This window comes from Scatophagus argus, chromosome 7 (assembly GCF_020382885.2).
Source record: "Scatophagus argus isolate fScaArg1 chromosome 7, fScaArg1.pri, whole genome shotgun sequence".
NCBI classification, from domain to species: domain Eukaryota; kingdom Metazoa; phylum Chordata; class Actinopteri; family Scatophagidae; genus Scatophagus; species Scatophagus argus.
Genome location: NC_058499.1, coordinates 7,921,576 through 7,933,797, shown reverse-complemented (window position 1 = coordinate 7,933,797; position 12,222 = coordinate 7,921,576). Strand labels below are relative to the sequence as shown.

At 41.6% G+C, this 12,222-nt stretch overlaps 1 protein-coding gene across 2 annotated transcripts; it reads right to left on the bottom strand.

Annotated features, from left to right (window-relative positions):
* Positions 1-1,767: 1,767 nt before the first annotated feature.
* On the bottom strand, positions 1,768-11,689 carry cnot4a (CCR4-NOT transcription complex, subunit 4a). Of its 2 annotated transcripts, none has more exons than XM_046393345.1 (13): positions 11,432-11,689; positions 9,336-9,558; positions 8,828-9,025; positions 8,428-8,514; positions 8,065-8,166; positions 7,808-7,933; positions 7,553-7,677; positions 7,247-7,453; positions 7,096-7,153; positions 6,737-6,992; positions 5,433-5,921; positions 4,934-5,167; positions 1,768-3,768 (listed from the first exon to the last, which is right to left on the bottom strand). In XM_046393345.1, the coding sequence occupies exons 2-13, from the start codon at positions 9,507-9,509 to the stop codon at positions 3,440-3,442; spliced, it is 2,385 nt and encodes a 794-aa protein (XP_046249301.1). In that variant the 5' UTR covers positions 9,510-9,558; positions 11,432-11,689; the 3' UTR covers positions 1,768-3,439. The 2 variants fall into 2 exon arrangements, with proteins under 2 accessions (XP_046249301.1, XP_046249302.1); XM_046393346.1 differs by lacking the exon at positions 11,432-11,689 and adding an exon at positions 11,290-11,409.
* Positions 11,690-12,222: the final 533 nt, after the last annotated feature.

The window sequence follows — 12,222 nt, the reverse complement described above, 5'->3', positions numbered from 1 at the left end:
TCAGTCAATTTAGGCAACACAGAGCACTTAATAATTAAGCAAATTCTGTGCCAGTCTTTTCCCGCCAGAGAAGAAATAAAGTCCAGAACACCGGAGTTATTTTCTGTGGCTGCAGAAAATACACTGATGCTATTTTTGAAGATGACAGGTATGCATCATCATGAAGATTGGCCCATCATGGTTGAGTTCAGCGTCTGCATGACAGTGTGTAGGTCCAGGAACACTCTCTGCACAGCTCCCTCCCTCTGTGCTGCTGCTGACTCATTGTCACAGCAACTGATTCTGCTGCCTGCCAGCGTTATTCACATACTCACCGTCCTCTGCCAGTGCCTGCTCAGCACCTGGACCCTGAAACCAGAAGGTGGGTGAGAGTGTGTGTGTGTGTGTGTGTGGAGTGTGGAAGGGGGGGGGGGCACATACACTGGGACAAGTGCTGAAAGTATTAACAACGGACTCATTTATCCATAATCAGGAAAGTGATCGTCAACTATTTTCTGTATTTGCATGATGACACTTTTAAGCTGTAAGTGTACAGTATGGCTTATAACACAATGTAATGTAGTTGTAAACCTACTGCATGTGTGTTTTTGTTTTTTTTATGAACAGCTGCAACTCCTTCTGTGGGGACACATAAGTAGAAGTTAGCACATGGACTGATATTATAATTTCAATATAATAAAAATGCAACAAAGTAAAACAGTTGTAATAATATAAAATGTGTACTCAGGGAAAGTTATGATTGTTGGTAAACAATACACATTAGTTAACACTTGAAAATATCTTATATTTGCTTTATTTTAGGGTTTATTTTTTGAGAATTTCCCTGCTGTGGGACTAATAAAAGCCTATCTTTAATAAATGTCTATTGCAAAGAGTCCGTAAATTTGCTTAGAAAGTTTTCTTAGTAGGGATAGGTATATGTATCTCCATGGGTACTGCAAACAGGAGCTGCTAATGAGCTAATTCTGAATACTTTTTATAGTGCAAATGTGACAAAATGTAAACTAATTTTGGCTAAAACAAAACTGTACTCAACTCCTGGCCCACAGCTGACTGACTGACTTCTGGCAACATTATACTTCCCATTTACAGTACATCCTCCAAAATCAAATAACCTGCAGACTAATCAATAAAGAAATAAATTGCAGACCAAACCAGGATAAATTTGGCTTTTGGGGTGCTGCAAAGACCAAAAACTGTCAGAAAATAATGTGACTGTTGTCAGTCCCACAAAAACTATATTAAAATTGCACAAGACACCTGATTCAGATATTCAGATGCTGTATGAATATCAACTGAGCTCCTCCCTGTGTCTGTCTCACGTCCCACAGGACAGAAAAGGTCTCCTCTGCAGGTATCTACTGCTGCACTGGTCAGAAAGAGTGCAGAGCAGCAATCCACTGTACAGGCACACTCTGCTCCCAGCAGCGGCTCGACACTGAACAACACAAAACATACAGCACTGAGACCTGTGAAAACACGTCCTCATCATTTCATTTGTCTAACAAGTACTTACAATTGTTGACATTGTTATTTAGTTGGGGGAAAAAATGCATGCTTGAAAAATCTGTCATTCGGTGCTTAAGTTTGACTGCAATGTCATCAATGACAATGCTCTGCCCCCTAGAGGAAGACACTGGAATGACAAGAGTGACTTAATAGTGACCTTCCTGATGACAGTATGGTGGCGAGTACTTTAAGGTTTAAATTCTCAGTGCACATAAGTAAATCAGGATATTGAGAACACAACAGCAGACAAACACCAGCTCTGAATTTTCAGTTTTATTTAAGGTTCATTATTCCAGACCTGCAGAGGACAGTTCACTTCCTTTAAGCGCCTCAATTTTGATTTTTTTTTTTCTTGCAACATCACGTTAAAACCCATTGTATGACTCTGTGTTGGTTTCTCCTGGATGAGTTTGTTCATTTTTGTGAATACTGTTAAATAGGGAACAGCGGAAGGGGTGGGGGGTGGGGTAAGAGAGGGAGAAAGAGAGAAAGAGAAAGAAAGAGAGAGAGAGAGAGGGAGAGAGCGAACACGGATCAGAATTAAGACTTCAAAAAGAAAAAAGGCGGTGGTTGGAGAGGTCGATCTCAAATCCTACAGGTTGAGAGCTCCTTAAAACACTACTACAGTACTTGGTTTTGTCTTGCAGCACCTCCCTTTGTGACACACACTCACATACAGCTGCTGAAGTCACATACGATATTGCATATTTTTCAGCAATCACTGACTCTAGACTCCCCTTCCAATCACTCCAGCTCCTTTCTCTCATCTGTCCATTTTAAGGCCTCGTTTAAGCCCTCCTGGGTGGAACAAAGGGACCTGTTTAATCCTGTTGCTACCCTCATTAGTATTTTTGACATATCCTCATCCATCCTAGTCATTGTCCTATCTACCTGGTGGCTGTCCATGTTAGGGCTAGCTACTGTAGGTACCACACAGTGGCACTGTGAGTAGGAGTTTAGCCCTGGTGCTCAGGATGTGTGCCACGGTTTCCCAAAGCCCTGGCTCCCTGGGGTTAGGCAGTGCTCTATCCTCTGATACAGAGGTTCAGCAAAATTTTCCCTCCAGCAGGATGGGGCCAGTGGGAGCCCTCCACTAAAGGGAATATGGGCCAAGTGGCCACTCAAGTAGGCCATCTGTGTCCCTACCTAACAGGGAGCCCATGCATAGCCTGTGCACTCAACTCCCCTCGGTTATCTGCATTCACTCTCCACTAACCAAATCTCAGCTTTTTTTTTTTTTTAAACATTTTTTTTAAAAACCACTCTCAAGAAAAAAAAAAAAAAAAGCTAAGTATCAACCCCTTTTCTCTCTCTCTCTCTCTCACCTCACCTTATTCACAACTTAGCTGTAAGGGTGAACCGTTTCACAGTCTCCTGTTTAAGTGGGGAGGATGAGGGTCTTTGGGGCAAAGCTTCAAGAGCAGATTCACAGCTTGCTTCATTCCTCGAAAACTTATCATGACTTCAACTTTCAAAAACACAAATGTTGTTCATGCTTAATCATTAGTTACTTTTTTTAAAAAAAGACCTCACTTCAGCTAATTTGTTTCTTTGCCACTTTGTAGAGTTAACTCTTGTGTCACCTCTGGGCACTCAACATTATACTGTTTCTTGCGCTCTCCATTAACAGCGAGCTACACAACGAATGTTACGCCCAGAACTAGATGTAAGGAGTGGTGATGGTAGCAGACAAAGGGTAATGATAACTTGTGTACCACAAACAAAAACAAAAACAAATCGGCCTTCAGAATAGACAAAAAGGAAGGAGGAAGGGAAAAAGAAGAAAGCATGTGTGTTACTTTGTTAATAATTTCTCATACTCTGCAGATTGGTGTGTATTGCATTGAGGGGAGGGGAGGGGGCAGGGTACAGGATGAGTGGGTATAAAGTAGTAGAGGGGAAATGGATGTGTGTCTGCTGTAGTTTGTGTTCAGTGGCGGTCCACAGCGGCACTCTGTAGCAGCTCTGTGGTGGGCTGTCCTGGGGGTCTGAAGGCGGTCTGGAAGCCGGGGGGAGGGGAGTGGAACTGGCTGGCGGGGTTGGCTGTGGGAGGGGGCAGGTAGGGAGCCCAGCCGCCGGCGGCTCTGTGGTGAAGAGGTGGGTGGGCGTCGAGGAGGCCGGTGTGAAGGGGCTGTGGAGTGGGCACTGCTGAGCCGGCCGGGCCGTCCATCTCTGTGAGCGCCTGCAGGGACTTGAGCCAGTGTGGTGGGTTGTCATCCTGGAGACAGTCTAAACTGTTGCCTGCTGAGGCCGGGATGCCTGAAGCGAGTAGGCAGAAGAAGGGTCAGAGAACAGATAAGTGAGACAATACAGAGGGGAGACCAATAGGACACTGCAGTAAATACAAATACTGTAAAGACGTTTCGTAGCCACAATCCAGATTCCCTAAACGTTACTTTGTGTGGACTTTTCTAAACAACCGTGACTGTCAGAACTTAATATCGATATTGAACTTCACAACATTCACACAGCCGAAATGATTAATAGATTAAATAACTGACAGATAATTAATCTACTGTTTCCCAAGGAAAATGCCAAACATTCTTTGCTTGCAGCTTTTCAAAGGATTTGCTACTAATTTGTCTTATATCATATTCAATTTCATATCTTTGGTCTTCTGGACAAAGCATGAAATGTTTAATATTTTCTGACATTTTACAGACAGAGCAATTGATCTATTAATTAAGAAAAATAATTAGCAGATTAATCAATAGTTGCAGCCTGATGGCTCATCAAATGACTGTTGTTTGAATTGCAGGTGCACTATTTGCAGAAACTGCAAAATTATGTAATGCACCAATTGTGCATTATTATTTCAAGTGTTTGTACTGTAAAACGCTTCTGGCATTTTGTCCACAACTCCTGTATTAACTTGCCAATATCCTTGTGAATTACTAACTGAGGCAGGAAGGAGAAAATGTGGAAAAAGAGGAAGACAACAAAGGATGAGGAGAGGAAAAAGGACGAGTAGGCCCAACGACCAAGTCCTGATGCAAGCAAGTACTTTGGCAAGAGCAGCGACCAGCTGAGTGATCATCTGCCAAACAACTATCCAAAATAATGTTCACCAGTGTCGCACATTTCATTGTTCAAGTTTCACCAGTGTGAGAATTTGCTGTTTTTCTTAATTTACAGTATACAGAATGTCCTCCAACAGTCCAAATTAAACAATCTGGATTGGACTTTAGTAAACTGGGATGGGCACTGATCTGAGTGTTTAGTTGTGTGTTTAATTGAGAAAACAAAAAGCAAATTAATCGAACAGAAAATTCCTGCAGCCCTTATTTAATTTACAATGATACATAAGAGTTGGCACCAATGCATGTTGGGAATTTTCTTGATAAAAGCCTTAATACAGTTAAAAATGACTGTTGACTGATTTTTTTCAATCACTAATTGCCTAATAATGGCAGTTACTATCTACCTGTAATGATAGCTGGGTCCATCCAACTGGCTGTGCCGTCCCAGCTCAGGCTGTGTGAGATGCCAGCTGGCCCCGCTGGCCCACTGATATGGTTAACACTGTTGGAGGATGAGGAGGAGGAAGAGGAGGAGGAGTTTGGGAGCCCCCCGAAGTTGATATTGATGTTGGGCAAGAGAGCTCTCAGGCCATCCTGCCACTCTTTCACATTTAAGCCATCTATAGAGCCACTGTTTTCTGCAGGAGAGGAGAAGAAAACAGATGTCAGTTTTTCAGATGTTTTGATCACAGACTAGTGGTGAGCAGCAGAACTGCACCTGCCAGGCTTTTCTCTGTCAGGTCAATAAATGCTAATCAAAACAAGTATCACAATGCCACATGGCAGTGTGCATGTACTGTGATATTAAATAACACTATTATGTAACACATCTGATCTCTGTGTTAACATGCACTGCTCCCACAGGACACACAAAGATGGGACAGTGACCCAGGTGTCTGGTACCTGAAATGGGGATCCCTCCCAGCCCTGTGTTGTGCTGAGGGGGCAGATTCAGGTCCAGGAAATTACTGTGTGAGGCAGCACTGGCTGAGTGGTTCAAGTGTGTGAGGTTATTTCGTGTGGGGATGCCCATCCAGGGGTGTCTGGCGGCTGGCTGCTGCTGACTGGCCTGGCTGTTCTGACTGCTGGGAAAACTGAACGAGTTGTAGATGGCTCTGTGGTGGATCGGGGGGAGGCGTGGCAGGCCACTTGGGAAGTGATGAGAGGTGCTGGGGTTAGGGTTAGGGGGCAGCAGGCTGCTCCCCTGGGTGAAAGGCCCAGGAGATGAGGGGCTCTGATCTTGCACTGACAGCTCCTTCTCTATCAGGTCAGCCAAGGCCTTGCGGGTGACGTCGAAAGGATCAAAGCCCAGATCATCATCCTGCTGTTTGCTGGATGAGCCAAAGCCAAAAGCCGCCTGCCAGTCTGTGGAAGAAGACACTGGTATTGTGTCTGTGAGGAAAAGAAAAGGGACGAGTTATTACATCTGTCCTCAATGCGAGAAAGTCTTAATCAACTAGGTGTAGGATTTCTCTGACCAAGTTGTTAGTTGATCAGCTGGTGACAAAGGGCTTTTGCAGTTCGAGCCTGAGATCAGACAGCCTGTGACTTCTCTTAAATCATTTCTTAAAGCATTCTTCTGTATGAAAGCATTACAAAAAAAAATCTATTTATATATCTATTTTATTTTATATTTATCTCTCCATTCTCACTATTTTACATTTTTTTCTTTTAACCTTTCAGTGTTTGATTATAGTGTTGCTTTTTAATCTGTATTTACTTTGTTTTTATCCCCCTGTAAAACACTTTGGGACTTTGGGAAAAAGAGAAAAACACTTATCATGATTTAAATGAACACTAAACTCTCTCTTTAATATCACTGTTCGTTCTCAGATGAATACTGTCTTGCAGAAACACCTTTTAAAACTTGCGAACACATTTTTGTGAGCACTGCAGCGATGACAGAGACACGTCATTCAGCAATGACCAATGACTTATAGTTCATTTCCCATATTTAAAGATTGAGCAAATGTAGACAATGTCCCTCATAAACAGCTTCAATACTTAAAGCATTTCACTAGTTTTGTTACCCAGGCTGCAGAAAATGCCTAGACGAGACACTACTGTCACAGTCAGTATTAGAATGTGCAATGTAAACGACCACAGTATACAACAAATACAATAAAGTAGCTGCAGGTCGACCTATTGTTTGAAAACTAGACAAAAAAAGCACAACCAATAAATACAAAGGGTTTGAAGCAAAGTACCTGAAGTGAAGAGGCTCTGTGGTTCAGGGGTCATGGGCCAGTCAGAACTGCCGCGGGGTGAGCTGGGGAAGGGGGGTAGACCAGCAGGGAGAGGGTTAGGATGTCTGAAGTTACTGTTGTCTGAAAAGAGTGACTGGGACTCAGCTGCCGCACCCTCGAAAGGTGAGCGGGCTGTGAGGTCTGATACGCTGATGGGCACCACCAGACTGGGCTTGGTTAAACCCGGGGGAGGAGAGGGGGAGTCACTGGTGGGTATCTGGACAAAAAAGAGAGAGACACATGTGATTATGGTCCCTCCTAGAGTTGAACCGCCTTCATTTATATGTAACCAAAACAAAACCGAGATGAAGTCTTTTTACCTGTTGTAAAGTCTCGCCGTTCACCATTCCAATTGACTCTGGAGGTTTGTCACTGGGACTGCAGATTACAAATTCAGATAAGTATAAACAATTAATGTTTGAAAAATAAAAGGATAGGTTGGTTCTCTTGTCAAGGAGTACTCCATATTACCTGTTACTGTCACAGTTAGAAGAGAAGGGGGACAGCGTAGTGCGCTGGCCAGGACCCAGCTCTGTTTCTAGCCCATCTGAGGCATTGACTTCTTGGTCTAGATAGTCTAGCAATGGAGGAGACTTGCGGTCCTCTGAAAGCCCATTGACCAGTTTGTTATGTCCTGACAGTGTTGGCCACCCATCTTTACCATTGCTACTGTTGGATCTGACCCAAAGCAGGAGAAACAAAACACATTTAGCACATTAATCAGACTGCACTGTGGAAGGAATAGGAAAAAGATCATATCAGAAAAAGAAAAACTACCTTTGTGTGGAGTTGGTTTTACTCTTTGACTTCTCTGTTCCACATGCTGGAGGTTGTAGAAAGCTAGGGTTAATTTTATAGAGGTCTTGGAGGAGTTTCTGCTCATACTCTTGATGTTTTCCCGCCTAAAAACAAAAGACACAATGTGAGTCAACCCTAACCCTTTTAAAAATACACAAAGCCTAAAACACAATCAACACACAGCAAAGAGCCAAAATTTAGTTCACATTTTAGAATGAGATTCAAATATTTTACCTGCATCTCCTCTTTAGTAAAGCTAGCTGCTTCATCTCCCAGCTCATGTAGATACATACAATCAGGTTTGGGACACTGCATACTTTTAAGGAAGTAACTGCAGTACTTTGTTGTGCCTAAAGAAGCCTACAACAGAGACAGAAAAAGAAGCTGAAAAAATGATGATGATGGCTTTTATGCAAATAAAGTTTACACAACATCAGCACTTAAAATGTAAGCACACATGATGCGCTTGATTGTTGTGGTTAACTTCTCACCTTCAGCGTTCTGCCATCGACAACCACATTGTTCACACACTGTATTGCTCTTAGAGCATCTTCAGAGCGGATGTAAGTGACATAAGCACTGGCACTAGGCCCCTGAAAAAAAAATTTGATTTAAAAATTTGAGTAAACACACAAGAAAAACAAATCTACTATAGCTGATGAATTCTGTTTATAGAGTCTTTCTAAAGCTGCAATGACCGGTTATTTTCGATATTAACTGCTTACATGTTTAATCAGTTAACTTTTCCATCCCTCATTAAAGGTTTCACATTTTTACTTGGTTCTTCCAAAAAAGTAATATTAAGCACTGGTAATGTATAAGAAACATCCCGCCGGTTTGATCCAAACTCTCACCTGTGAACCGGCGTAAGATGTGCTGTTGTTGATGACAACTTTATGGATTTTCCCAAACCTCCCAAAATACTCTGGTCGTTTTAGGACCTGTGAACACAATGCAAAAGTATATAAATATATATAACATATCACAAAGTTTCAGGTCCACTGTGAACTCTTTCATACATAATAATCAAATCAAATCAAACACAAGCTTTACCACTGAGGGTTCAATAAAACGTAAATCATGCATTAACACCATTCCCCTTCAAAATTTTTATGATTTTCAGTCTTTCTGTGCTTGTCAAAAAAGATCAAAATAAATCTTGCAGCTAATGCCTTCAGGTTGTCACACAATAAACTAAAATACCAACATTTCTAACACTTCAGTGTCACAGGTGGCATATGTCACTGTACTCACCTCTGGGTCGGCGAGACGTTGCGAGAGCCCCACCACAAACACCAGGTTTCTCTGGACCACTCTGACACTGGCCAGGTGCTTACGGTTTTCTGTCACCTTCTGCTTCTTCTCATTCTGTTTCTGCTTCTTCTCATTCTTTATCCTTTGGATCTCCTCCTGTGACAGAGGCTTGTATACAGCGGGGTCCTCCGGGTACGGCTACGCGAAAACACAAACAATTAAGTTACAAACTGAGACAACCACCGAATTACGCGGCTTTGCAAAGGATAGTGGGTAAGTGAGGTCTTTAGCTGTCATTATGGTAGTCTAATAGGAATCACTAGCCAAACCGCACCTGCTGAGACTGTAAATGATGATTAAACTGTTTTTTAACTAACAAGTTTCTTTGGCCCCCCCAATGCCCACATATCTGCAACTGAACACCCAACATCATCATCTTTTTTCCCCCCCCAAACACATCCTCTTTGGTGAGAGTTGTGATGACTTTTCCAATTATCATGTTCCTTACCTTTCTGCATGCGGGGCAGAGGCCGTTCTCGTCTGTGCGGATGCGGTGCCAACAGAAGCGGCAGATCTGATAGCCGCAGGTGCAAGGGAAGAAGTTGACGTCATCGATCTCCAGCGGCTCCATGCACAGAGGGCACTCCATGGGGTCGTCCTTCATTTCAGGGCTGTGGGACATCCTATGGCGCAGCAAGGTTGAGTGTTGAAGCTGGTCACAGAGCACAGGGCTATGAAAAGAGACAAAGGCTAAGTATAAGTGCTCAATGATGACATGACTGAAAATAATATCAACTGAACAAATTCTTTTTACTAACTGAACCTGCTGCCCCACCTCCAAGTACTTAAGAGCAAGACAGTGTATTCTCTGAAACTAACTTTATGACCACCAAGGTCACAATGCTAGACTGAGCTCACGCCTAAACGTATTTATATAAATATATTTCACATAGTGTTTGAGCTACTTATCAGCAACCACTACACTCTGCTGTTAGTTTATTTGATCCACCTAGTTAAACTACTGCAGTCTAATGTAATGCATCTTACTTTCATGACAGATATAATGTTCACTTTTAGTTAAACATTTTAGAGGTGTTAATTCCACACTATGGTCCTCTAGGGCGCTGGGCACAGAGATGTTTGTAATGTTTAGTATAGAAGACTGAATGTACTTCAAATATTGAACTGCCCTTGCAGTATTTCTGAGCTGAAATGTTTAGTCAATTAGCAGAATTTAATGGGTTGGTGGTTTGATAATTAATTCATCACAAATCATTTGAAAACTCGAATTTGAAAATTCACTTGCTTTAACCTCCTTAAAAGAGAATATTTCATGGTTTAGATAGTGCTGTCTAAACACATTTGAATTCCTGGCTGGTTATACAGAATAAGCAATTTGAGGCAATCACCTTGGGCTCTGGGAAATTTTGATGGGTTGCAAATACACAAAAATTATAATTAAGTAGAATCAACATCCCTCTAAATCAATTTTGACTAAAACTGAACATTCTCATCTCCCTTAAGGTTTGAATTGTTGCAAGACTTTCTATTACGATATAGACAGATATAGATCTAGATGGGCTTGTCTAAAAAAAGATACACTGACTGTATGCCTTAGACAATAACACGGAATCTGCAGCCATCACCTTAAAATGATAATACGGATGTTGCGATGTCTTTCAGTGGTGGACAGTAATAGAAACAACGTCATGATGAACGTTAAAGGGAAATGGAACCAACTGCGTGTATTTACAAATGAAACGTCTGCTGTTAGCAATTAAACACCTGCCTGGCCTCTAACTGACAACACTGCTGCCAGAAGACTAACTCAATGACAAACCAAGACTAGTAAAAATCTGACAGTGCAGACCTGAATCAGTCGGCAACAGAGAAACGCCAACATTTTAAATACTTGACAGCATTTGCTAATAAATTCCCATGTAAATGTGTATCGCGGTTTTGCTGCTTCACTTGCAGCATATCAGCTGATTGGTAAAATCGTATATGAAGCGAGAATACGTAGTTAGTCAGGCTGGTAACTTTAGCTGCTCTGTCTTCTGGATCGTACATTATGACAGATGTTAAATGACTAACGTTAGGCTAAGCTAACATCAGCCGCGAATTGGTAAAGGAGGCCGGTCTAACTAATAGCAAGTATCCATGAGCAAATGTACACTGAATTACAAGATCAAAACATATAGACATGAATAATACATTGATATTGACGTCAACCCATAGCAAAACCATATGCCATAATGTTACGCTTTCGCCTACATATTATCTGACAGCTTGCTTTTTGCTAACCGCTAGCATCGGCATAGTTAGCATGCTATACTATCATCAAAATGTACGGGGGTTTTGGAGCCAAGCTTACGACGAGGCCTACACAAGCTAACGCTGAGCTGGAAACAAGTTTTTGGCACTATACACAACTGACACTGCTCTCACGACATTAAGATTACCTGGACAATAGTCTTATAAACTTGGGAATACTCTAGTGTAAGTCTATAAAATTTTAACAGACACAACTGTCCTTTATTTGTAGAGGGAGAATGGAAGCTGACCAGCCCAGTGAACAAATCGGCTAACGTTAGCGTTACTTACCCTGTCCGTATTTAGCTTAGGATTCCACTCCAAGGGAGTCACACCAAATTGGGCGGGGACTGCAAGCCAATATATTTGAAATGTCAAAATTTCTATAGACGGTCACATAAGATAACCGTAGCTGTGTTGTTTTGCTGTGATTAAAAGGCTATAACGATCTTTTGCCCCTTTCTTTTCTTAGTATTGTAGAGACAATTTACGCTCTAACCACCATCTTAGCTAGCATTAAAGTAGGGAGGAGGGAATGGGGCAAGTGTTCTGTGCCGCTGAGTGTGCGCAGATGAACAGATGTTTTGTGGGAAATGGAGTTTTAGATTTTTTTTTTTTTTAAGGCTAGGCCCAGTGACACATTTTCCTCCAAACGTGTAAAATCAGGTATTTAAAACAAAATAACAAAATATGCTGTATTTAAGTCCATTTTTGAGGCACTTATTCTTCATTTTTACTTCAGTATTTATGTGTTATACTACTTCTACTTTACAGCATTTCATAAGAAACCATTGTTACTGCAATATATTTATTAAAAGCTCTACTTATTAATGACTTTGTTAATTGATTTTACACAATAACATAGGATCAGTCTATACAATCTGTTGTACTTAAATATCAGAATGAGCTACACAATTGCATACAGTATGTTGTAGTTAAAATCAGCTCTACAGTAACCAGCTATTATATTATAATGCTGTTTATGTATTACTGCATCAAAAATAATAGTCCAAAACCCTGTGAGAGGGGGACATCCTGCTGCTCACACTCCTGCTCTAAGTAAAATTTTACTAATCATGAAC

Coding starts and splice junctions, on each gene's coding strand:
- cnot4a (XM_046393345.1), bottom strand. CDS start 9,509: ATGTCCCACAGCCCTGAAATGAAGGACGACCCCATGGAGTGCCCTCTG. Junction 7,678..7,807: donor TTACTAAAGAGGAGATGCAG/GTAAAATATTTG, acceptor TTTTGTTTTTAG/GCGGGAAAACATCAAGAGTA. Junction 5,922..6,736: donor ACAGAGCCTCTTCACTTCAG/GTACTTTGCTTC, acceptor TTTTCCTCACAG/ACACAATACCAGTGTCTTCT.